This window comes from Calonectris borealis, chromosome 1 (genome assembly GCF_964195595.1).
Source record: "Calonectris borealis chromosome 1, bCalBor7.hap1.2, whole genome shotgun sequence".
Taxonomy (NCBI): Eukaryota; Metazoa; Chordata; class Aves; order Procellariiformes; family Procellariidae; genus Calonectris; species Calonectris borealis.
In genome coordinates, this window is record NC_134312.1 from 102,946,250 (window position 1) to 102,971,494 (window position 25,245).

The window sequence follows — 25,245 nt, forward strand, 5'->3', positions numbered from 1 at the left end:
TTTCTTGCGGGAAGGAGGCCTGAAACCCGTGCCTGGATGTAATTCTCCTTCACAGGAGAAAAAACTCCAAGAAAGGGGACCAGAATTCTGACCTTCGCTTTGAGGGAAACAGTGACAGGCCACCCGGCCCTTCTGGGTACAGACCATTATTACATTACCCTCAGCCCTACCCACAGGTAAGAGCTATGGCTTAACAGTTGATCCCTGGTACAAAATAATAAACAGAGCTGGCACTCTCCTGGCTCTTGTCTTTGTTACTGCCCAGATAGAGGAATGTCTGACATCGCCACCAGACTTTATTGCTCGCTGGTGGGATCTTTGATAGGGCTCTTCTTATGGGGTATCACTCAAGTACGTTTCTCTAATGCAAATGCTGTACTAACATAAAGTACATACTGTGCTAACACAAAGAGCTTACGGACACAATCACCACTGCTAGATGGCTTTATTGAGTGTCTTGAACCACATTTCCCCCCAAAGCTCATCCCCTAATTTCCAACCTTCAAATGAAATTAGAGGCCTTTTTATTATTGTTAGAACTGTCCACAGTGCCAACTCTTCCACCATCACCACCAGAAACAAGTCATCCTTTCTGTGGCCCCCTCAGCCACCCTTTTATTAAGGAACCCCGAACATGCCTTTTCCAGGGTATTTCTGTATCATTCCCAGCTCCTCCACCCTTCCTCAACATTGACTGCAAAATACCCCAAGTACTGTAGGAACCAAGTGTGTTTTTCTGCAAAAAGCCTGAAGAAACCACCGCCAGCAAAACAGCATGGGTCCCAGCCGGGCCAAGCCAGGCTGTGGGAGGTGGGTGGCGAGAGGAGGAGAACCACTCGCTCTGGTGCTGCCTGTATTGCGCTTCGACAGCAAGACCTTCAGGCGCTGTCTGAAGAGCGGCTTTCACCAGAGCGTAATTGGAATCAGGGTACCTTTAGCATCCAAACTATTCCTAGGCTCCTTTACCTTGAATATTTCTACATCGCTGGTGGTTTGGACATTTTCAGCAGTGAAATGGGTTCTAGACGAGGCTCTGGGACTGCCCTCCCCCCTGCCAAACCTAGATGACGCTTCCTAGTCTGTATTTCCACCTTCTCAGGTGGAACAGGTTTGGCCCTTCCAAGCTCTTGTGCAGCAATATGCATCCATCAACAATGTTTTCAGCAAAATGCTTTTTCGCAAGTACACAGGATGTAACTGCGTTCACAGACGACTTCCATGACCCCTTGACTGAAGACTTTTTAGGAGCAGAATCACAATACTTTGTAGCTGCTTACAACAGAGATCTGGGGAAGACTCAGTAGTTCCTAGATTCTCTTGCTCTCTCTGTCTCCAGTTCTCCCTGGGCGTTGCTTTCCGTTTGGCCTAAGACTTCAGTCACACTGAGCCTGGATTGCCTAACGAGAGAAGAGAGAGCACAAAGTAATTTTATGCCTGTATCCTCCTGACAAAAGCATCACTGCAGAACCCCAACTCTTGAAAAGTTTCGTCTAGAAGTGGCACTATTTGTGAGTTTTAGTAAGTCACGCAACCACTGTCATACCCTTTTCTCCCCAACACCTCCAGCTGTCCTTCTTTCCTCTCTTTAACGGGGACGGAAAGAAGGCAGCAATGAAGGAAAAGCCAGAGTTCTGGCTTCTCTCAATTTTGCTAAAGAAATACTAATGTGCTTGTCCTGCTTGTCTTCTCAGCCACTGCAAAAGTGAAAAACTGATGCAGAGTTACTGGGCCCGGGGCGGGGCATGAATTTTGAACAAAATACCTTGTTACAAAAAAAGCAGCAACATCTAAGGCTGAGAAGACGAAATCAGCAGTTCTCAAACGGGCGAGTGAAACACACCGAAAACCAAGAGAAGAACTGAGGTTTAGAAAACCTAGTGTGTCATGGTTTCTTTAAATGTTTGAACCACACAGACCTAGACACACTTCTAGCCAAAGACTCGAACAGGCAGAGCTGTTCCTTACCACTCCGCTAACTTCTGTTCATACAGCTCCCTGCTCTCACGATTTCTCTTCTCCTGCAAGGTCTCACCAGCAAGCTTCTGCATTACCATTAAGAGGCCTCCCGCAGGGATCCTAGAGGAGGAAGCAGAAAAGTCACAAGTCACCCAGGAGACACACAACAGTACTAACTTACCGGCATCGGCAAAAGGAGCATGCAGGGGCCAGCCACCAGATCAGTGGCGCGTTCCCCGGTACTCGTATCACACCACAGACTAAGGTGCTCCTATTCGAGTGTCAGCCACCAAATACAGCCAGTCTTCAGCTATGACTCACTGTAGCCCCTTTGATAACATATTTTGAATTTACTCATTGATAGGCACATATAGGGCAAAGGGGTGGAAGGATTTAAGGTGCCCAAACAACCCCTGCAGATCACCTCACCCATAATTTAGACAGTCACACCCCTGCTTAGCTTCTGTCCAGCGCTGGAGGTACTTGTGTTTTCACTGGTAAAGCTCCCTAGGCTGCTTCCAGGCATGCCCACAGCTGACACCACCCTGTCGGTGCTAAGTAGCACATATAAAGCTCATCCTCTTGTCCAGGCAGGATCCCCAAATTCACTTGTGAGGATATTCATAAGCCAGCACTTTGAGAAGAAATCCCAGTTCTGCTTGAAAAGTCAGACTTCTCCTGAGGTAAGGGGTCATTATGCTGACAGACAGAGCCCCGGAGAGAGAACTGTGGGTTCCTCCCTGCCCCTGGGAGCTTTAGGAGATACATGACTGCAAGACATACAGGAAGAGATGTGCCACCTTACAGCCTTGGGTTGTGCGGCCCAACCACGCAGCTTCTTCCTCAGCGTTTCCTATTGCCTGCTGCTCCACATTTTGGCTTTGACGGAGCCTATTTTGTAAAAAAATCATTTTTTACACAGATTCCTAACCTCGGGGCTGGCTGTTCCCAGGGTGCCCCCTTTTTCAAAAGGTGTCATCGTGACATCCAACACCCCTTGTGTGCCGTCTGGATTCTGAGCTGCTACAGGAGCAGTTGCTGATGAAGCTGAGAAGGGAGCCCAGAAGCTGTGTCTTACACCCCTGCCTTTACCCACAGACAACACAGTTCCTTAAAACAGATGTCCAACGGTTCTGCGCACAACCATTGGGCTCATCAGTGCCCATGCCAAGGAAGGGGGTCAGGAGACATGTCTATAACCCATCCTCATCATTTCCTATTTAACGGTAGTTAGTGTTGCCTCTAATAAGCAAATAGCAGCAAGCAAGACGCTCTGTTGAGAGCACTGAGTTCTTATCACTGAGGAAGCAGCAAAACACAAATCAAGAAAAAAAGAAGAAAAAAAAAACAGTTTAAAGGTTGGAAGAGAAGTCATCATCATGAAGTCCCAAGAGAGATACAGAAAATTCCTCAAGGCAAGAGAGTAGGGGAATTTTCTGTAGCCCCACCTACGATTCAAGGCTTGGTCGCCAACAACGACAGTGAGGCCGCCAACTAACACCCTTCAAGAGTCTCCATCACTCATCGGCAGCAGTCGCAACTCACCCAAACGCTGTTCCAAACACGAAGCCACCTGCCAGTCCCTGCAGGCCCAAGTGCATTCTGAAAAGGGCTCCTGTGAAGGCTAAAAAAATCACAAACCCACTGAAACCACAAACAGCCCCCCACCAGCCATCACATAGAGACAGAGGGAGCTGCTTTGCTGCACTTCTCCTCTCCGTGAGCTGACATCCACTTTTAACAGAGCAGAAACCAAGCGCCTTGGCCAGCGGGAGGGACCCTCACCATACAGTCACCTTGGTCTCTGCGCTAAAACATTGCGCAAAACCCCTTCTGCTTCAGAAAAACTCCCCAAGACATGCTAAGAAGTAAAGGTATCTATGAAAGTAAAACCAAGTCTCTCCAGGCTGGAGCATGATCCCTCCCCCTTTTTTTTTCTATTCAGCAACAGCTAATAATAGTAGCTGCCATGTAAGGCAGAAAAGATCAGTAAAACACGTATCCAACCGTAAGGGCAATAAAGCCTGTAAAACTCAAGCAGATCACTTACCCGGAGCCCTCTTGCCGAAAGCGGACATGCAAAACTTAGCATGAAAAGGGTAGTTTATAAACAGTGCACTGAACCGTCATAAAGAGCAGAAATAAGAAATGCTTTCCCTGCTAAATAGGTGGTTATGAGAGCAGGTTATGCACCAAGTGTTGCCTTTACCCTAAACAAGCATTTTTCACCCAAAAAACTCCAGCAAGTATTTTGAAGATGAACTGATAACTGCAAAACTCCCCAGTGGTTCAGAAGTGCATCGATATCTCTCTGTTACAAATAAAGGCACGCAGCAATTAAACAACGGAGCAAAGTCCCGACGGCAGTCGGGAGAACAGGAAACAAAACCCAGGAGCACAGAAGCTAGAGACTCACTCAAATCCAAGAGACACGGATTTCTGCTTATGCTTTCCTGTTTATGACCCTTGCTCACGAAAAGTACACAAGGTTATAGCAGTCTTACCTCCTGCCGAAGCAAAATTACTGATGGTGGTTTTATTGCGGTACACAGACAGACCAGTGCTCACCGTGCTGCAAAGATAAGGCACAGAAGTCGTCAGTTGCACGTGGAGAAAGACAGGTAGCAAAACACAGCCTGCAATAAAGCTGGATTTCATTAAGCCAACCCCCAGCTTGCCTCTAACCACCTTGTTGCCCATCTGTCCAGAGCGCACACGTGCCAGCCAGAAGTGCCTTGATTTCTGTGACTTTACTGCAGGCAGCTGCACAGCCAGAAGCTGGGGAATACCAGGATTCCCGGCCTGGATCTGGGACATTCATTCTTTTTGTTTTTAATCAAAGACATTTTTTTCCATCCTATATTCAAGGATAAAAGGAACTAAGCAACGAAAAGGTCCTGTCAGTCAGTCAGTCCTGACGTAGCACCTTTACCCCCAGAAGCTGAACCCACGTGTCAGTAAGATCTTGCCTGATGTAGGCAGTCCCCACCCCTAGAGCTAAGTCACACTCATGATGTCAGCAGGGTCACCTACTCTTGCAGCATGAGATTTCCTGCCAGGGGAGGTAGACCATCTCCTCCAAAAACATCAGTTAAGCCCCAAAACACTCTCTGTTCTCAGTTCAGCAGCCGCATCCTCCCCAGCACTTTAGCGAGCCTCCTGCAGGACATCTACAAGTCAACAGCGATCTCCCTCTCCTTCCCAACGCTGTAACGTCACCCTAGCCTTGGTACAAGGTAAAACTAAACAATTTGGTTTTAAACTGCAAAACTCAAAATTCGCGCAAGGGCAGGACGAAATCTTCAACTTGGACTTTACAGAAACAATTAACGCTGAGCGGCAAATATCTTCTTTCAAAGCCTTTTACAAAGGGGTGGTGAAAAAGGGCGACGATCTGACTGCAGGGAGACATCTGGTGTAAGACGACGAGGTTACATGTCAAGCCCAGGAAAATCTGAAGAAATCAAAAGCTTCAGGAGAGAAAGCAAACAGTACGCTAACGAAACCTAAGAACAGATACTAAACCAAAAGGAGCCAAAGAAACCAAGAGAGATTGAGGAAGAAATTCAGAAAGGAACAAAAAAATTAGTGAGACAGAGATATAAAATAATGCGAGTCAATACTGCTGGTATCTTAAAAGCAGAAGGGGAATTTAAACAGAACATACCTGCAGATATAGTCAATGCAGGTTTAGGACTAGACATAAATTTACCATTTTGAATGTCGGGGAAGGAGATATTCCTAGTTTAAAAGGGCATTATTCAGAACAGCGTGCTTAGTTTGATCCTATATTGTCAGAAATACACTGACTCATCTGGGGGAGAAAATCAGAGAAGTGGAACATTATCTCTGCCGTTGGTTGTGTCTGTAGGAAAAATTTGAAGGCCTAAAGAGGTACATACAACTGGTAGGTCTGATGTTCAGCGACTGCTTAATAACAAGATGATCATCTGCAAACGTTTGAGGACAAGAACAAAGAATTGTGAGTAATGCTAGTGTATACAAACCATGAGTAATGAGACATAACAAAAAGGAGAAAAATTAGCGTGGGATAGAAAGCTCTTCCAGAAACAGCCAACACACTGTAACACTCTCCCAGAGAAAAACGCAAAAAAAGCCACGAAGCAAAAGCAGAAAGAAGCCGTCAAGCACAGGGAAGAAGAGTATTGAAGTCAATAATAGCATGGATTAGATGTAAGGAACAGGGCTTTTCCAGTTTTAGTTTTTGTCTTGGTTCATTAGAAGATTTCAATTCTGGGATAATTATAAAAGGTTAAATCCTCTTCATGTTCACGCCTTATCAATCAGACTTACGGTTAACATAACACTTTGAGCCTCAATCAATCACCAGTAGTCTCTCAAGGCTGCGAGCACTGCCGGCAGGAAGGGCTCCTGGCCACTAACTACTGCGTAAGCATAAGCCAGCTCTTCTCCCACTACCATCAGGAAACACTCACTTGAATATTGTCACAAAAGCGGCTACTCTCCAACTCCAGCGCCAGCCGTAGCGGATGAAACTCCGGAGACCAGCACGATGTGCGGATTGCTAGGGGGAGAGAGAAGACAGGTTACAGCTCACAGCCCGGCTCCTCCCCGCCGGCACCACCAGCCCGCTGCCATTTGGGTCACGGGACTGATGTCACTTGGGGACGATACCCTGACCCTTAGGGATCAAGTCGGTCATCTTCAGAGGAACAGCCGCTCACGTTCACCCCAGCCACCAACAGGAAAACCAAGAATTCATTCCAGTTTGTAATGTCAACTGGTCTTTCTAATCCTGGTGCTGAAACACGTCTGGGGGGACAGGGAGAGCCTTCTGAGGGCAGTACAGGAGAGCAGCAGAGGAGAAGAAAGGCGGGGGCAAACTAGAAACTCGTTCTTCATTATTATCAGTTCATAAGTATTAATAAATAATAACCATTAATAAATAATAACCATAATAAGTAAATAATAACCACCTACTTTAAATGTTAAGAGACCATCAAGCTCTGCAGTTTAGCACTGGCGCTTAAAAGTTTGGCAATAAGCGGCTTTTAAAAAGATGTGATAAACAGAAGCTTCATAAAAATTAAAAATGTTCCAGTTAATACCACGAAAGAAAATAAATTCTCTCCTCCAGTGCCTGTGCTGTAAGTGCTTAGCCGGGGTGCAGCTACACAAGAGAGTCAGCAGAAGGACAGGGTGAAGCCAGGCACCCATACTTTGCAGGCAGCTACGTCGGGGTCAAATCTAAATAGTGAATGATGTAAAATCAGGCAGATTTTTAAAGGTGGTTTTTTTTCCTAATAATCCAGGTAACCAACAGTTTAATTAACAAACAAACTCCCAATACATCTATAAAATGTCAAAAATGTTCTTTGCTGTGAGGCGTAGCTAAAAGAATTTTAAATGGTCTTACAAGAACTCACACGACTAAGAGGACACCGCCAGTCTGACACTGGGGAGTGAAGTCTCTTGCCAACACACCGAAATTTAAAAGCCAAAAGACTCTTCAAGACTTGAAGATCTTGATTCACCAGCCACTTAACACCCACTCGGAGCCGCGTGTCACGCCTCTTCCTAAACCAAGGTCATTCCGAGTCCCCGCGAACTGCAGGCCGCAGCGGCCCCCCCCTCCCACGGCCGGGGCCGGCGCCGTGAGGCGGCCCCCGCCCCGCACGCCCGCGGAGGCTCCGGGGAGGCTTCGGTTCCCCGACGGGACCCCCGGCCGCTCCCCCCGTGTAATCCCCCTGCACAGCGGGTCTCCTGGCTCCGCGGGTGGGCTCGGCCGGGCCGGGCCGGTGCGGGGGCGTGGGGCGCGTACCACCGCATCGGCGCGGTTCTGGAAGAGCTCCCCGTGGCTCCTCTCGATGAAGGCCTTCCGGGCGTGGTAGAAGGCCGGCAGCCCGCCGTACACCCAGCCGACGACTCCCCCGGTGAAGGCCGACTTGACGATGTTCACCGTTTCCTCCGGGTACCGCTGCCGCTCGCTGCAAGGGAAGGGCAGGGCTGGGCACCTCCACGCGGGACCCGCGGGCAGCGCCGGGCCCAGCGGACGCCCGCAGCGGCCCGCCACCCGCCCGCCCCGGTCCGGCCCGGCCCGGCCCAGCCCGGTCCTCACTCGCGCCGCCAGAGCTCGCTGAGCCGCTCCCAGCCCGTCTGCGGCGGCGGCGCCGGGCGGCCGAACCGCGGCTGAGCGCCGACCCCCTCCGCCATGGCCCTCCCCGCCGCCGGCGGCAGCGCCGGGCGGGCGCGGCAGCGCCCCCTGCCCCCCGGCGGGGCACGGCACGGAGCGGCGCGGCGGGAGCGGGCCTGGCCTCGCTGCCCCTCCGGGAGCGCCCGCAGAGGCGGGGGGGAGCCCGGCTGCCCCGCAGGTAGAAGCGAGGTCCCGTCCTCCCCACGAAGAGCGACGGCCCGGGGCTGGTTCAGCGATGCGAAAGCAAGGGGTCGGACTGAGAAGCGCCCAGCTCACACAGGCGACTGACCAGAAGAAGGTTCCAGCCACGGTGACCCCAGACCGGCAGCAGAGACACCCCGAGCGCTACTGTGAAAAACCAGACAGGCTTCACCGCCTTTGGGGAAACAGCTGGGGGCTATCCAGATCTTTTATTACAATTCTGACTAAGCAATGATGCGTCCCACAAAACTTCATTTTCGTTTGTTTTATTCCAAAAGCACTTAAGTAAAAACGGTTTAAAAATATTATACATAGCTGTTTCAGTTTCTCAGAGTGCTGTCTTTCCATGGACTAAAAATACAAAACCAGAAAACCCCTTCCCCTCCTGCACAGTTCTTTTCCTCAGAAACCAGGCCATTTCAATACCCTGATTTGTTTCCTCTGCAGGCTGGGATAACCCAGGCGCCCGTCACCTAACCAGTGTGCTGCTCCGGCAACCAGCGCTTGATGTATAGGTCTGGCAGTTATTACGTCCCTGTACCAGGGCTTGGCAGTGCTGCGAGGCCTCCGTATGAGCCCATCTGTGCGTAGGTGCGCTTAGCGTTATTGTTCCTTGTAGTGTTTTCTTCTTCCCTGATCCAAACTCTCTGCAGAGGAGACCGCGAGCTGTTGCTATCATTCTCCTCCATTAATGTGCTGCTTCCTACACCTTGAGGCCGCTTTATCATCAAGGGTGCTCACCCGGGAGGCAGCAGCCCTCCTGGGATCCCATCCTGCTGCCCACACTCTTCTGAGCACCTGTCTGGATGCCAGAGAAGATGCTGCTTCCTACCAGGCCTCTCAACTCAGGGGCCACAGAGCATTTCAGAAATTGCACTCCCTCTGCAGGCATAAATACAGTGAGCACAAGTAACCTGTGAGTGAACTCAAAAGGAGTAATGTGAGGAGTAGCTGCCACTGTGTGGCCAAAGACATTCCCTCAACCAGACTGAAGGAGATGAGAAAAGGAGCGTAACAGCTGTGGGAAAGAAAAGCAAATATTGAAGTGAGCAGATGTGTTACCAACCTCAAAAGAAATCCCAAAACAACAAAAACACAACCCTAGAAAGACTACAGAAGGGGATCAGAGCAGAGAATCTGTGAACATCTGGAAAAAAGAAGAGCTCACTCTAACTCTGCATATACTTTCTCTGGGTTCTTAAGGATGTCTGGCCAGCCGACCGGGGAGAGCTTGTTAATAGGGGCTCAGTTCTGCATGGCTGCACGGGCACCCAGCTCATCTGTCGGAGGCTGAACCATCTTTATCTCAGTTGCCAGCTGCTTGACTGTCTGCTACTCAGGCTGTGGCAACATCATCATCACCGGCCGCTCCCCTATGAGGTAGGTAGTTCAACTGTGCAAGGATCATTTATCCTTTCAATGGCACATCAAAGCCTTATCATCATCCTTTTTAAAAACCTGACATAAACATCAGAAGACTAAGCTCTAGGCTATCTAAAAAGGTTACCCCAAATCCCAGTACCTGCTTCTGTCAGAGAACACCTAATATCCCAAGTGCTATCACACAGGTGAAAAAACATTGACCATCTACAAAAAAAGGGGCACATATCTCCCAGCTGAGTGTAATCGACAGTCTGTGTACCTTGCTCATGAATACAGAGGACTTGGTAAAAAGTGCAGTAAAATTAACAGAAAGGCTTCTCATTGACTGAATGGGATTTAGGATCACTCTGAGACAGGTAGTAACTAAGTCCCAAACGCTAACAACCCTCTTCCAGAGACAAGCATAACCACCCCATTAAATAGCCATAATCCAACATTCTACTTAATGTTCTTATGGCGACAGTATAACCAGTATAATTTCAAAGTTAGCCTATTGCTGTTCTCTGTAATTCTAGCGTAAAAAGTAAGAAGTCTGAGAGAACAAGAAAGAAGATACACTGATCTTCAGATTTCCACAGAGATCAGTTTGAGCTGAAGAGAAAAACAGAGAAGTCTCTACAGTTCTGTTTTCAGCCATTCAGAAGTGATCTCGCTGTAGCTCTTCCTCCTCTTCACTTTGTAAGTCAAGGCTTGGGAATATTCAGACAGCAGATGCTCCCAGTAGCAAGAGACATCCTCCATCTGCAAGTGCTCGGTGATGAATTGGCGTCCCCTAGAGACACACAAGGCACAGTCAGAACCAATTTCCAGTTCCTACAAGAGTCTTCGGGTTTGTTTTATATGTATATCAACTTTCACTCTTCTGTGTTTCAAATGAGAAACAACATGCACTGCTCTGTACCATCTATTTTAATTTCACACTGTTCATTCATGCTCACAGCTCTGACAGTTGCAGTGCTTTTGTTACCCTCAAGATGGTATTTGTTATCTGGGATAATAAATATCAGATTTCACATATCAGATATAGCCTGAGCAGCACTGATGCACGCTGCTTCAGAAGCCAGCCGCTGCCAGCCTGGATACATAATGCTAATAATGCAGACACAGTTCCCAGGGGTCAACTCGCCTCATACTGAGACAAAAGTTCCAAACTTCTGATAGCTTTCAGTGGGGTTCCTGACGTGGGTCACATCTGAACCAAAGACCTAACCATATCATCTTGTTCTCCTGTTTCCCCGGCTTGTTACGAGTTCTCCAACCCTCCTGCTGTTATTGCAGAATATCAGTTATACTGCACCCTATTAATACTAGGCTGTCTTTGATAGATAACCCCTTCAAAAGCTGCGTAAGAAAATGCTTTGGAAGAAGACTGCCTGATAGCCAGAAAGGACACACCACTTACCTCTCTGAAATTTCTTGTGCTATGGCATCATTTTCCTTTACAAATTGCAACAGCTCCCTAAAATGAAGACCAAAAAAATGCTATGAAACAAGTAGCTCAATGGAGAACTCTGTCCCTTAGCTAAACTATTGTGGAGGGCGAGATTAAGGATCCACAACTGAGTGAGGGACTGGTGCTCCTCACTTCAGAGCACAGAAGAAACCTGCCTTTCTCAGTTGTTCTGTATCAGTTCTGGACGGCAGGCTAAAATCTGGGAGCTAACACATTTTTGGCCCAGCGATACATTCCTCTCTCCCTCATCTGTGCTGCAGGGCCCACTTGCAAATTTAAGTGCCCAGCGCCTGCTGATTTCAGTGAGGGTGATAGACCTCCATACCCCAGTGAAACCGTACTCTCTAAGTAATATGAGCAAAGGATTCTTTGGGGGCAGTAATAAAGAGAAAAGAACATGACCTGCAAAAGCCTTTGTCTGATGCCTAGGAGTGGATGCACTTCTTAGTGTAATACAAACCAAATTGCCTTCCCAAACACAGCAGCGTGTTCTCGTGGCATGCAATGCTCCACTAAGCACACTTGGGGTCTCACACCTGACGTTAGAGAGGTCTGATCGGACTGGGATGTAGTGGACCCAAGGCTTCAGCTGGGGGTAGAAGAACTCCAACCACTCTTCTCCAACGTGAAAGACGAGTGAACCGCACAAGAAAAGGTGTTTCAACCGGAAACTGGCAGCCACTCCCCGGAAATTAAACAGATATCTTTAAAAGAATAAGCAAAGAAAAGGACACGATTACACTTGGCATTTTGTAAGGAAATGCACTAAAAAACCAGGCTCCGACTAGCAGTCAGCCTTCCCTCACAGGTAGCAGCTGCGGGGGTCTCCCTCACACTGAGACAAGCACCTGTTGCTGAAACGAAGGGAAGACATTTATTTGAAGCTCCTCACATGAAAGGTAAGCTAAGTTAAGGATGTGCTAGGTGAGCTTCCGCTGCCTGTCAAAACTGAGGCTGAAAATCAAGGCACGCTGCTTTACCTCTGATAACGACACCTGCCCATGACAAACCAAAAGAGGCCTCACTGACAACTGCCAACAAGGCATGGAAGGTCACAAGTTGGATGCTGATCCTGTGACTCTTCACTTCAGAGACTCTGTTACCACAAGGAGCTTTTTCCCAATTCTCTCTTGTCTTGCAGTGAGCTTTTCTGTTCATTGCTCTGCTTTGCTGCATCTCTCTCAGTTCCTTCTTTTTTTTTTTTTTTCCTTCTTCTTTTTTTCCCCCCTCTGGCATCCTGCTTTAATCTGAATCTGGGAATGCAACCCTAGGAGGTTAAACAGGCTAGCACACAACAGACGGACTTTGCAGATAACAAAGAATCCACAATTTTGTTTTCAGTACTTTCTGCCAAGTTTGTAAAGTGGGCTTGGCTGGGGGAGGATTTCTCTTAGAAAACTGTATCTCAGAGGGATGTTTGTTTACTTACTTGCTTGCTTTTTTAAACCCACATTTCTCCAATTATATGGAAAGCTGTTTTTCCTGTGGGTAAAATCCCTCAGTACATATAACTAATCTTTGAAGTCAAACATTTTGAGCTGAAGGAAGGGAGTTCTTCCTTTAATGAAGCTATTTTGGGTGAGATGGGGATTATGTATTATATACATTAGGGGTGAGATGGGAATTTTAGCTAAACTTAGTTCAGCAGTAAGTGACAAGGAGTAAATCTGAAATTATTTTGCATTCTTTGTATTACCTAGGAGCTCAAGGCAGGGATGAAGAGCTCGTTGCATTAGGAACTGAACAAATACATGTAGAGATGTAATAAGAACAGTGGTCTGGAAGCGAGGAAATGCCTCTGTCCAGTTCCAGACACAGCTCCCATCATCCGTGACCTCAGCCAAGTCACTGAGGGCTGCTCACAGACAGCCTCCTATGGCACCTACGCTGAAGGAAGCAGTGAGAAGTTCATGTTGACCCTACCATTCCCTGGGCTACAACAAAAGTGTGTGAGAATGTCTCAGCCTATACTGTACGAGGGCCTTCGGAGGCATCAGGAGTTGGGAAGTCTATGTGTAACAGAAGGGAGAAATCTGGGCAACAGTCTAGTGAAATATAAAATGAGACAAGTCAATCACATTTGCACAAAAACACAGATCCAGCCAAATGACTGAGTTCTTGTATCAGCAGATTCTAGCTGGTAGAATCATAACTAAGTAATTTTAAAGCAAAAGAAAAAGCAAAACATCAGACATACATGTGCACACACACTAAGAATTTATACTTTTTACAGAGAAACCCACAAGAATATTACACCGAAAACCCCTCCCTAAAGTAGTGAAAAAATAAAAACCTTTGTAAATCAAACCCACATTCTCCCAAACAACCTACAAAGTATGAATCAATACTATATCTGCCCAATCATATTTCAGGTTCTCTCTTTTACTATACATATCCAATGGCAATGCTTGCCCCAGTATGCATATGAAGACAGGATTCCTTGGTTCCTTATGTCTTTGAAGACAGTAATACTATCACTGTAGCACTGAGAAAACAATTTTGAACACACAGCTGGTACAGGAATATGAAGAAAAAATGATAGAAAAATAAACCAAAATTTTCGGTCTATGCTTATTAGCGATCTATGACCTTTACCTTCCCCAAAACACTTTATTTCTCCTGACCTGACAGGGGAAAGCTGACACTCAAAGGGGCCATGCTAAGCTCCCAAATTTTCAACTGCCTTAAGTCTGTTCACAAGCTTTCTTGTCTGCATGGAGCTGGTTGCTGGAATTAGCCCTTAAAATAAAATGAGACCTTACAGCATGCAAGGAAAGAAATAACCCATAGCCCTTGAACAGCTTTACTAATCAAAACTCTTACTTGTATTTGCAGTGATCAACCAGTGGAATTTCCTTTGCAGGAGGCTTTCCTAAGGTGTCCTTAAAATAAAGAGAATTAAAAAAAAAAAATCACTAAGCTTTATATGGTGATTTCATATTTGTTTTCCTTCTCAATTAAAAACAAAGCTGAAGTCTCAAAACCCTCCATTCCCACTTCTGAGAAAACCTTCTCTGGTGAGCTTTTATAAGCATTATGAAGAATTCCCAGCCCTTCAAACAAGAAAAAAAGTTCAGTAAATTACACACTGCCTGTAAGCAAATGCCAGCACAAACACATTAAATGATAATGTTTAGTTGGCAGCTACAGAGTGGAAAACAGCTTGGGACAATGGACTGTGTGAAGCCGGATTAGCCAAGACTCTCTGGAGAGAGCTGGACTGAAGACTAAGTATGGAACTAAAAAGTTATCAGCAACAGTTATCAGAAAGTTATCAACAAGACCAAGAAATGGAGATGACAGAAAAGGATTTAAAAAGACTGACACTACTACACAGGCAGCTTGGGGCTAAAAGGGGAAGAATTGGCTAATTTTGTTGTAATGGAAGAGAGGATTGGTACAGGTTCATTTTCTTACATGTGCTGGTTTCCTTAACAAGGAGTGTAGATGGAAGAAAAATGTTTGGCCTGCCAGGCTCTAGAGACTCCTTCCTTTCATCTCTCAGAGAGATGAGGCCATCAAGGGAACTACAAGCCTCCCCCACTCTAGAGGATCACCCACAACTCTCCAACAAGATGCATCTCAATCATCAAAGCCATCTTGCAATGCTACCCTTTCTGGCCTTCGCACTCAGAAGACAGACAACACCCACACACCTTCTCAGATTTCCAAGCCTGGTTTTTAGTGTACTCAGCATCAACAAGTTCTGGGTTTTCTCGGGACAGCAGAATGAGGGGATCTCTCTCAGGGCTCGTTCTGCAAAAGAAATGCTGTCAGTCGTTGCCAATCCACCTGACTCAACACAGCTAACAAACTACAGGACTAAAGATCCTGCCTCTTTATGAGGCTGACCTCCCTATGTCCCCCGAAAACATTATTAAATGCCTAACATACAGTGTATTTCTGTCCAAGGGTGTATTAGCAGAAGAGAATGAGTTATGTGTACCGAAATGATTTGAGGCCCTGTTTCTTTATTTCACTTACTAAATATTTAATGGTATTATTTAAGCAATTCCCAGGACAAATCAGCAGAGATATTTCCTTCAGGCATTATCCTGACGGGTGCCAAATACTTTAACTCCCTCCTAAGTCAGAGAGAGCTAAGACGCGCTAAGCATCTTCAGCACTTGATCCCTCTGACGCTAATTTAAAACACTACTGATAAACAAGGTTACAACATCCCTGAGACTCACTCATCGTCATCTCCTGAGCCTACCTAGTAAGATATCAAATCCATCCCTATTGGGGATGGAGGAGGAACAAAGTGTTGGAGGAACAAAAAGGAGTAGGGGTTAACACTGTTTTCAAACTGTCACTGGAGAGAGGGCAAAAATAATATACTCTTATTCCCCACTACTCAGGTAACTTAATCCAAGAATACTTGTTGATTCACTGTCGAGCACTTCCATAGAGAATGAAGTATTCACATTGGCAAGAAGCATGCACATCAATATCAAATCTTTAAATTTGTATCATGCACCTGCAGTTCCCCTCACAGAACAAAACAAGCTTGTTCCTAGTGTGACAGTTTTACTCATTAAGAAATAACATAGCAAATCCATCACAACTTCTGTTTCCAATATAGACTTATTATAATAAACTAGTTGCAAATGGCAGTTCTTATGGAGAATCACTAACGGTGAAACACTGCTGTACAAAATGTCTTGCTTTCCTTACTTTTAAAAAATACATTCTGGGTTACACCTGTTTAGATCTTGGAGATACAGCTGTCACGGCATATGTTGGTAGAATCTCCTGTTACAGGAAAATATGCTCACCTGGATCCTCGGAAATATCCTTTAGAGATTTTTTTCATCCATGGCCATTTTTCTGCAGATCTGAAAATATTGTTTATACACGGCAATAAATGATTTAATATAACCATGAAACAGCGCTCTCATCAGTTTTCACAGCATGATCTCTTTTTATTATTCTTCATTTTTGATGGAAATCACTTTCTTCATCATAGCAGAAAAAACTCTCAGCCAGGTCCAATGAAACAGGTTTTCCTGTGAATATTGTGTTTAAGGCAACATGATATAGGCTACTTTTCAGAATACCTTTCAGTCAAAACAGTGAATTACACACAACCCCCTCGCCAAACCTTTAATGGTATTAAAATTTACCTAAAATTTGCATCCACTTTTTGTATTGTTTTATTTTTCTGTACTTCACTGAATATGGATAGTGCAAAATGACTAGAGAGTTTCTAAGCTCTGTCATTTCCCATTAAAAAAAACAACCAAACAACAACAAACAAAAAAAACCCGCCTAGTGTTTTGCATTTAAAACACAGGGGTTCATTTTTTTCCCCAAATAACTTTCATTTTAAATCTAAGCAAGTCCTTCAAAATAGCTGTTCACACGTTTTGTTTCTGTCAGTGCAGTCACCTGCCTCCCTCTGGGGAACACTTTGTTGTACTTTTTTGTTGCACCTGACTTGACATATAGGTCCTGATCCCCAAACTGATCTGCGCAGGTCAAGCTTTGCATCTGTTTGTAACCCAGTGGGGTTTACTGAGAAAGCAAGGATAAGTAAATGCTTTGGACCTTCATAATACTGTATCACATTAGGTTTCAGTTATGATTAGTTCCACAGATCTTCAGATTTTGAAGAGGGAAACATTCAACCCTGCATTCTGATGTCAAGTGATTGACATCAAGGTGTTTTTTAATTGTTACGTTTCTATGATCACTCACTGTTGCACACTTTGTTTGTCACTCTCCATGGGAAACAGTCCCTTATACTGCTAATAGACAAAGATCCTGCCAAAAGAAAGACTCCCAGTCAGAAACATCTTCTGTCTTACTCTCAGCCCAGTAATGACTCTTGATTCTTGGGAATGATTCCAGGTTTCTCTATTGCACAATAATACTCAAGTAAAAGCAGATCTAAAGGCGGCTTTCCTTTACCCTTCCAGAAGCTTATACAAACATCCTGGATCATCCCTGCAGTGAAAAAACCACAGCTCCTAGAGAAGTAGTTGGAAACAAAGGAAAATATTTCCATGTGTCAGGAGAGATTTCCGCAGGCAAAAGATAACTGCTACTTTATTGACAAACTCTATCCCACCGAAAATGATAGTAATCTGGCTCTGACAGCATGAAGAATGCGTACACTTTGTCCTCTGCATTCCTTACTAAAATGTTGGAAACGGAGAAGCTAATTATAACTTCTAGTTACATCATCCAAGGTTTCCATGGAGAATTCTTATACAGCAGTTAGGCTGTATGTAGTTAATAAGAGGCAGCAGGACAGACCACGGGCCAACAGACCTATGGTCATAGACTTCAATGTTGGCCCGATGCTGCCCAGTGCTAGATGGCTTTTACTGTAAGTTTGTCTTCCATTAAACCTTCCCACACACGTAACCATTTCCGAAACGTACCTTCTGAGGTCCTCTCTCATGAGGTCCCAGCGCCCTAAACCTGTTGGGTAAATTGGCCAAACAGCCGGTCCTCCTTCCCAAAATGTCCAGGCAGGATACATGATATCATTGTATTCAGGTGTCTTAAGAAAAAGGAGAATAATAAAAGAGTAAGAGTAATGTTTACTTCAGTTTACTGACGGAGCTCACCAGCAATGAACATCCCTTCTGGGAATTCCGTCAGCTTTCTCTGTTACTGTTCCACAAGCAGCCATGAGAGCTTTGTTGTCACCACAGTGTTGCTGGGGTTCGTATGAGGACAACCCAGCAGAGAAAAGCCAGTGTATTTCAGCATGCATACTTGCTCTGAGTGGGCCACTGGACCAGATGACCACCTAAGACCCTTTCCAACCAAAATGTTTCAATGATTTAAAAAAGGCTACGTCTTGCTGCATAACAACATGGGACTTTCAAAGAAGTTCCATGGTATAGCTGATTAGTAAATAGCAGAAGATCTGAGCTCCACTCACCTTTCTAAAGACTTGTGTCTATGTGTAGCTACAAATGTTTTCTACTGATCATAAGCTAAGGCATTATTATCTCCTCAGAGATAAAGGCACTTTTAGACACTTTGACATTTAGACTTTCAGTACTTCAGTTCATTCCAGCCTTCCTAGAGATGACTTAAAAATTCACTGTAACAAATATCCACATCATGTAAGAATTTCAGTTCCTCAGTCCTATTTGGATGCTTAAATTCCCATTTAATCAGAGGGAAGACCAGCACTTAAGACTAAACCCTTTCATGAAACCAGACTACAGGTCACTTCCTTGTACTAGTAATAATAATAATATCCAAATTATCCATCTTTCTGTCACCTGTAGATACTGGAGAGAGTCCAAGGCCACCAACATAGTTAGGAGGTTGGTGCACATGACATATAAACAGGGGCTGAGGACTGGGTTTGTTCATGCACAGGAAGAGGAGGCTTGGGGGAATCTAAATGCTGTCTCCTACTACCTAATGGGAGAGTTTAGAGAAGACAGAGGCAAACTTTTCAGAAGTGTGCTGAGACAGAAGGAGAGGCAACAGGCTTTGATTACAAGAGGGAAAATTCCAATTAGATATTGGGAAATATGTTTTCATTCTGAGGGAGGTCAAACACTGGAGCATGTGCCCAGGGAGGCTATGGATGCCCTGTCCTCGGGGATGCTCAGCACTGGCGAGGACACAGCCCGGTGCACCCTGATCTAGTTGGTCCTGCTCTGAGCGAGGTGCTAGACTGGGTGACCTCCTGAAGTCCCTTCCAACCTAAATGAGTGTGTGCTTCTATGATCTGCTCCTTCTCAATCTTGCTATAAACAGGCATTGATAACAAACCGTGACAGCTCCACCACCACCCCAGGGTCGGCCTTGCAGGATGCAGAACCGGACAATCCTGCAATCCCTTATGCTTTCAGCCTTAGAAAGCACCCTGGACCAGCATCTTGGAGCCTTCCTCATTCTGGTAGGGACTAACACTGGCTGGTTAAATGTGAGCTGCGCTTGGGTCACTGGGTTTCAGTTAAGGCTAGGGCTGAGGTTACAGTTCAGATATTGGACAACAGTGACTGGAGAACTCAGTTTCTTGGAGGGTCCTGCAAGGCACCCAGGGGCAGGATGATGAATATGGCTGCAAAGATTAAACACCTGCAACCTGCTCTGCATCAGCTTGGGTTCTGCTGGCTAGAGTTAAGGCTGTGTGATGGTCAAGGGGCAAGACAGATAGCTTTACTACAACATCTGGCAGCGAACATGGCTCTTGAATGACAGTGCTTGCAATGCTGTACTGAAATTCTAGAGAGAGTTTTAGGACGGCTGGGGACTAGGCGATAGTTACAGATTGTATTAGGGTTCAGACTGCACGAGCTGAAGACCTGGGTAAGATGCTACAAGTTAGCCAAAACATAATAGGGCCTGAACTAGCAAGAGCAAATAGTTTATGGCTTCTTTTTGCATCTTACTGTCTGCTAGGCTTCAGCCAAGGACAGGATCACGATCAGGATTAGGTAGCGAGGGTGTAGGATTTGGGCACGTTGGGCATACACTAAGGCAAAGCAAGATCAGCTGAAGCTTGAGGTGTAACGGTATTTTGTTGGAAAAGATGAGACACTATGCTACAGTCGGGTTTAACAATGGGAGAGGCTGGAAAACATATGGGAGAGCCCTCCAGTCCGGGAACAGAGATGCAGAGAACGAATGTCTCTGTGTGTGTGCCTCTGCGTGTGTGTGCATGTTTGGAAATGAAAAAGGGAATCCAGGGGAAAAGGGTTCACAGGAGACAGCAATATTACAGAAAAGAAGATAAGAAACACTTATCTGTGGTACCAAAAAGAACTAAATTATTTACATTAAATGAGATTAACTGTATGACAGCTGACTGATGATCAAAATCCTTAACGATGCTGATAAACTATGGCTACAATTTTAACAGAGGCATTGTAGCAAATGACAGCGATGCTGGCACATATCCCATCCAGTTGTGCATCATTCCAATGTGGCAGAGGTACATTTTTTGATCTGGAAGAGGAGCTAATGATGGGAAAAACCGTTCTATTGAATAAATCTGCAAGTCTGTCTGCCAGAAAACTGGAAATGAAAGGAAACATAAAGAGCAAAAAAGAGCATGCAATTTTGACACACAGAAAACCTGTGGGGAACCACCCTCAAAAATACATTCCCAAGAGAAAGGAGGACTTGCATGTCTCAGAAATGCTCAGTTTTTAAAGGTATGCGCACCTTACTGAAGGAGAAGACCGGGATAATGGGTTTCATCCACTTGGGGACCTGGGGGTAGTCTCGCACATTGATCACCATTTCCATGTCAGGGAGGTGGTTGATGATCCCCAGAAGGAAGTGCTCAACTCCACTGCATCTGTGGAGAAACGACATACGGCAAAGAGCTATAAGGAGAAGGCAGAATCCTGCAGCCTCTTGCAGGCCTTTCTCTCTGCACAGGAGCAGAAGAGATGGTGAGCCTGAGCCACACCATGATGCCGGCTGCCTATAGCAGCCTCTAAACCCCAAAACAGTACAGACACCAATGAAGCAACCCATCCTGTTAAATCCGTCCTGATCTGCAGTTTTTTCTGGGACCCCACAACCAACCAACCCTTTGTACGCTATGACACTTACCTCTTGCTACATTTAAGCCTCATACATAATTTTCTAGGCTCTTGCTCTGATAAGGAATTCAGACCTTTGAAATATCATTGTGCTCAATGACTTTCAACTTGGCAGAGTTGGAAGTACTGTGTCCCAGCTAGGAAGACGAGATCTTCTGCACAGCTCTTACCTTGCAGGGAACAAGCAGTCCTGCTCACGGTACAATTTGTTCTTAATGATTTGGTAGTGTGTCCCGAGCTTCCGGCTCACCACATCTGATATTATTTCCTTGGAAATGCCACCTCGAAAAGGAGCCAGGTCCTGCTTCCAGACACTGAAACAAAACAATCAGCCATTATTATGTACAATAGGGAGGAGGCTGTGCATTAAATTACTGCAGTATATGAAACCGACTTCTAACTAAAACAAGCTCTGTGTAGCTTCCAGGAGTTCTGCTACGTATGGCATAATGGAGAATTTAATTTAAGTCACTTGTAAGAGCCGTTACTCAGAGTCTCAAAGGTCCAAGCTTCACTCTTTGACTATCTATGTACTGTTTGCCCAAACAGAAAGCTCAGTACAGGACTCTGAGGCTAAATCAACATGGACAACTCTAGTTACTCTCCCTGAAAGCACCTTACATACCCTGGCAGATTATGCGTAAAAGCCTTCAGCTCACTTAACCTTTGAGTTGCAAAGCCTGTGCTCTGGCCTTCCATGAATGATTGGCCACACCAAGACCAAATTCCTCACACAATGTCATGCTATTTAGACATTTAAGAAGAAGGTGAGGGTCTAGTTGCAAGGAACAGCATCGCCCAATAATACTGTGTGCAGTGGTGACATCTGCACATCACCAGTGAGCTCCAGGAATGCAGTATGAAAACATAAACGTATAAGAAATATAAGAAAATACAGGAGGAGGATGCAGTTTATGTAAATTTAGTCTAAAGGTCCTCAGATCTAACTGCTTGGAGCATTTAACGAACACTGTCAGATTGTAACAGCCATGGAGACATCCTCCCCACTTTTTGGCAGACACTGCACCAACGCCTTGGTTTAATACAACACTGTCGGGGTGATCCCACTGTGAGGGTGGTCAAACACTGGCACAGTTTGTCCCGAGAGGCCGTGGAGTCTCTATTTGAGATATTCTGGACACAGTCCTGGCAACCCTGCTTGAGCAGAGGTGTTGGACTTAATGATTTCAAGAAGTCCCCTCCAACCTCCAGGATTCTGCTATTTCGTAATCAGGTGGAAAACGGTTAAACTACATAAAGAATTGCCACTGAAATGATGAGCTGACCACAGGATAAGCAGTCTGGCAGGGACGCAAATGTAATGAGCTTGAGAACAGGAAGAAAGTTGCACATTCATGTCATTGTAACCTAAGGTGTTCTTCCCAAAGCGGGCAGGAGATGGTGGAGTGTATGTTTAAAGATCAGGAGACGTCTTTAGGCTGTATCTGAATTGGAACTGAGGAAAAAGACTGGAAGGCTAAACTAGAAGAGACTTTTCCTCATCAATATTTCAAGAGCAATAAAGATCAAAAACACCAAACAGAGCGTACAAATGGTTGCCCAGTATGACTCATCTCATAGTAAAAGCCGATATAGCACTCATCTCACCCCCAAAATGAATGAGCACATCTGGTATTTTTTAAATAGGAAGCTTAAAGTTGGGCATCTGCGTTTCTGCATTTGGAATGCAAAACCTAAGGACAAAAGGGTATTTTGACTCTTCCCTGTATTCCCTCTTCCCCCTTAAATAAAAACATTGCTTAAAGATATCAGAAAAACCCAGTCCTACAGTCCATACCCACATAACAGTGATGACCTACGCACCGGTAATATTCTCCATGCTGAAGTCATGCTCTACCAGTGGGAACAGAAGTGAAGTTTGGTTTGGCTATGTCTACACTTGTACCGCCTACAGTCGTCTTGCATCCACACATAGTCTCTAGCTCTCTGCACTAAATAACTCTAGGAAGATCAGGCAAAGTGCTGACATTTTGCATAATGCTCCATAGTCATAAAAAAATAAACAGGACTTGTGTCTTCCTGAATGAGTGCCTCTTGGATCATACTTTGGTCATGTGAAAATCAGGTAGTTAAATATCCACTGCCACTCCAATTCTCAGAAGCAGTGAGCTAAACTCTGTAGAAAGAGCACTCCTCCAATTCTCCCCTCCCATCTTCCACTGGAAGCCCTATCCGAGCACAGGGAATGAGCAAAGCACAACACGCTATCACACTAAATGAATCTGTATTTTGTAACAACCTTTCTTAATCTAGCTATTTTAAAATATTTTGCACATAATTGATTTCTTCCACTTTTAAAAGCCCACGAGACAGACTTGTCAGCAACATTGCACTGAGAGAGAAGGCAGAAGTGGACTGTTAACCCAGAAATATCACCAACTGTGTATGGGTTTATTGTGTGATCATATATGAAATGCTGACATAGTGTATGTTGTTCAACCACAGAGGATAACAAGGAGACTGATCAGTTTGGAGGTGAACACACCTTCTATTGGAACTATGGAGGGCAACCTGTTTCACTCAGTGCTATTAATAACTTCCCTCTTGCAAGCACCGTAACCTATGATGGCTGCAGATACGACACTTTAGAGCCCATATAGTCTATCGCTAATTCCCACCCATCAGGGCTGGCAAAAGTACTCCCTCTCATGGCCTGTGCAGTCAAAAGGAAACCAGTCTCTCACCTTTGGTGGCAGCTGCAATTCTCTTTTACACACGGCTTATAGACTTCCACAGCTTTCTTAATTTGGTCAGTTATTGTTTTCCATTTGGCAGCTAAAATACGCAGGAAGGAAGAGTCACAGGAATTAATCCCTTAAACAACCAGAGCAACTAGTGGGAGCTAAACATGAATTCTGGTCCAGCTAGCGATAGCAATGCACCACGGTCCCGCAACAAACTCCGGTTCTCCTCCGGTCCATGCAGCTCAACCAGAGCGTGCCTAAAGCAAGCGAGGGAAAGAAGAGGGGCCCAGCTGCGCCCACGGAGGGGCCACCCAGCTGAGGCGGGCCGGGGAAGGGGCAGTGGGTCGGGGCACCCCGTGACGGCCCCCGGGCTGAAAGGGAAGCCGGGAGGAGTGCTCCTCCCGGCTTCTCTTTCAGCCCGGGGGCCGTCACCGGGTGCCGGGGGAGCTGCCCGGGCGAGCGGAGGACGAGGAGGAGGCGAGACTCCCTCGGCGCCCTCACAGGCTCCCGTCCGGGCCACCGACCCTCCCCGCCGGCCGCGAAGCCGCGTCCCGTTCCCCCCTCAGCAACACCCTCACCGCCCGGGCGACGCGAAGGGCCCCGGGCGCCGCTCACCTGCCGGGCCGCCCGCCGCGGCGGGCTCCAGTCGCCACACGGCGGCCACCGCCGCCAGCGCCCACAGGGCCAGCGCCGCCCGCCCCATGCCGCCGCCGCCGCCAGCACAGCCGTGCGCATGCGCGACCCGCCGCCGGCGGGAGCGGGTAGGGAGTGATGCCCCAACCAAAGATGGCGGCCGTCGCCGCCAGCCCCGCACAAAGATGGCGGCGCTAGCAGCGGGCGTTGTGCCGTGGCGCTTGATGGGAGCTGTAGTTCCCGCGGCGGCTCAGTGGCGGCGCTGTCCCTCCCCGCTCAAGGGCTGCGAGTGGGGGGACCCCCGCGGGAGCCACGTCGTGACCGCTGACGGCTTTTGTAGCTTACGGAAATAAAGGCTCCTGGCCGCCCCCCACTGGCGTGGGGGGGCCTACAGTAGATGGGGGCTGCGAAAATAGCCACTGCCCAGAGCAGATCTGAGTGTGCGTCTGTGACAGTCCCTCCAAGTAATCCCCTAGCTCCGCTCGTGTGCGGCTCAGGAGTCCTACGAGCCTTACGCAGGTCTTGCATACCTGGTGGCCCTCGCTCCCTTTGGGGTTTTTTGGGGGGGAACTTCCCTGGACACCTGAATTCATCGAGCAGTTTGAGGCTCTTCCTCCGGGCCCAACCTCTTGCTGTTGCCAAGGCCTGATTCAATTTGATCATTCAGGATCAAGTCACGAGTATCATCGTTATGGTATAAAGGTTTAGATTGATTTGTATAAACTTCTGCGCAGCTTCAGGGATGTGGACTGCAAGAAAGAAAAGAAACAGCAGGATTGAGAATTGGTGGTTGAGTGCCATCAACATAACGCGTAGGACCTTCTCTTTGCAAAATGGTTTCTAAGAATACAGGCTTCAAAACTACCCTCCACTTAGTGTTTGAGTCAGCCTTCAGGAGACAGGCTCATTAACCCCGTGCTGGATGTAAAAACCATGCTGACAAGCAGCCAAATTAACGCAGGTAAGAAAGGATGGGGCTAAGCAGACACTGTCCTAACACAAATCCAGACCAGTCGGTCGATGTTTCTTCCCTAGGTTGAGTGTGGGAAGGCCTGTCCCCTCTTTCTGGGGTCTATTATTCAAATGTGAACACTAAACCTTCATCTTTCCTACCCTAGATCCAGCTTGGCGGTTTTGGATTCCAGGAGGAGGTGCTGTGGCTGCTCATTAATAAGAAGGAGCCACATTTACGTTAAGTTTGTACCT

General features: G+C 46.4%; 2 protein-coding genes across 2 annotated transcripts; both read right to left on the bottom strand.

The window, feature by feature from the left end:
- Positions 1-428: 428 nt before the first annotated feature.
- TIMMDC1 (translocase of inner mitochondrial membrane domain containing 1) lies at positions 429-8,186 on the bottom strand. The gene is made up of 7 exons (XM_075170035.1): positions 8,057-8,186; positions 7,760-7,925; positions 6,414-6,502; positions 4,461-4,528; positions 3,502-3,580; positions 1,966-2,076; positions 429-1,397 (listed from the first exon to the last, which is right to left on the bottom strand). The coding sequence occupies exons 1-7, from the start codon at positions 8,149-8,151 to the stop codon at positions 1,298-1,300; spliced, it is 708 nt and encodes a 235-aa protein (XP_075026136.1). The 5' UTR covers positions 8,152-8,186; the 3' UTR covers positions 429-1,297.
- A 396-nt stretch (positions 8,187-8,582) lies between these two features.
- On the bottom strand, positions 8,583-24,139 carry POGLUT1 (protein O-glucosyltransferase 1). The gene is made up of 11 exons (XM_075170050.1): positions 24,022-24,139; positions 23,407-23,497; positions 20,872-21,015; positions 20,316-20,451; positions 17,558-17,679; positions 15,947-16,006; positions 14,825-14,924; positions 13,992-14,050; positions 11,705-11,872; positions 11,118-11,174; positions 8,583-10,487 (listed from the first exon to the last, which is right to left on the bottom strand). Exons 1-11 carry the CDS (start codon positions 24,107-24,109, stop codon positions 10,331-10,333), a joined length of 1,182 nt encoding a protein of 393 aa, XP_075026151.1. The 5' UTR covers positions 24,110-24,139; the 3' UTR covers positions 8,583-10,330.
- Positions 24,140-25,245: the final 1,106 nt, after the last annotated feature.

What these genes read in the sequence shown, in the direction of transcription:
- POGLUT1 (XM_075170050.1), bottom strand. Translation starts at nt 24,109, where the DNA reads ATGGGGCGGGCGGCGCTGGCCCTGTGGGCGCTGGCGGCGGTGGCCGCC. An exon ending in CGCGGCGGGCGGCCCGGCAG is followed by an intron (nt 23,498 to 24,021) that starts GTGAGCGGCGCC and finishes TGCGTATTTTAG; the next exon opens with CTGCCAAATGGAAAACAATA. An exon ending in AGGCTTGGAAATCTGAGAAG is followed by an intron (nt 14,051 to 14,824) that starts GTGTGTGGGTGT and finishes CTTTATTTTAAG; the next exon opens with GACACCTTAGGAAAGCCTCC.
- TIMMDC1 (XM_075170035.1), bottom strand. Translation starts at nt 8,151, where the DNA reads ATGGCGGAGGGGGTCGGCGCTCAGCCGCGGTTCGGCCGCCCGGCGCCG. An exon ending in GCTTTTGTGACAATATTCAA is followed by an intron (nt 4,529 to 6,413) that starts GTGAGTGTTTCC and finishes TTATCTTTGCAG; the next exon opens with CACGGTGAGCACTGGTCTGT. An exon ending in TAATTTTGCTTCGGCAGGAG is followed by an intron (nt 3,581 to 4,460) that starts GTAAGACTGCTA and finishes TGATTTTTTTAG; the next exon opens with CCTTCACAGGAGCCCTTTTC.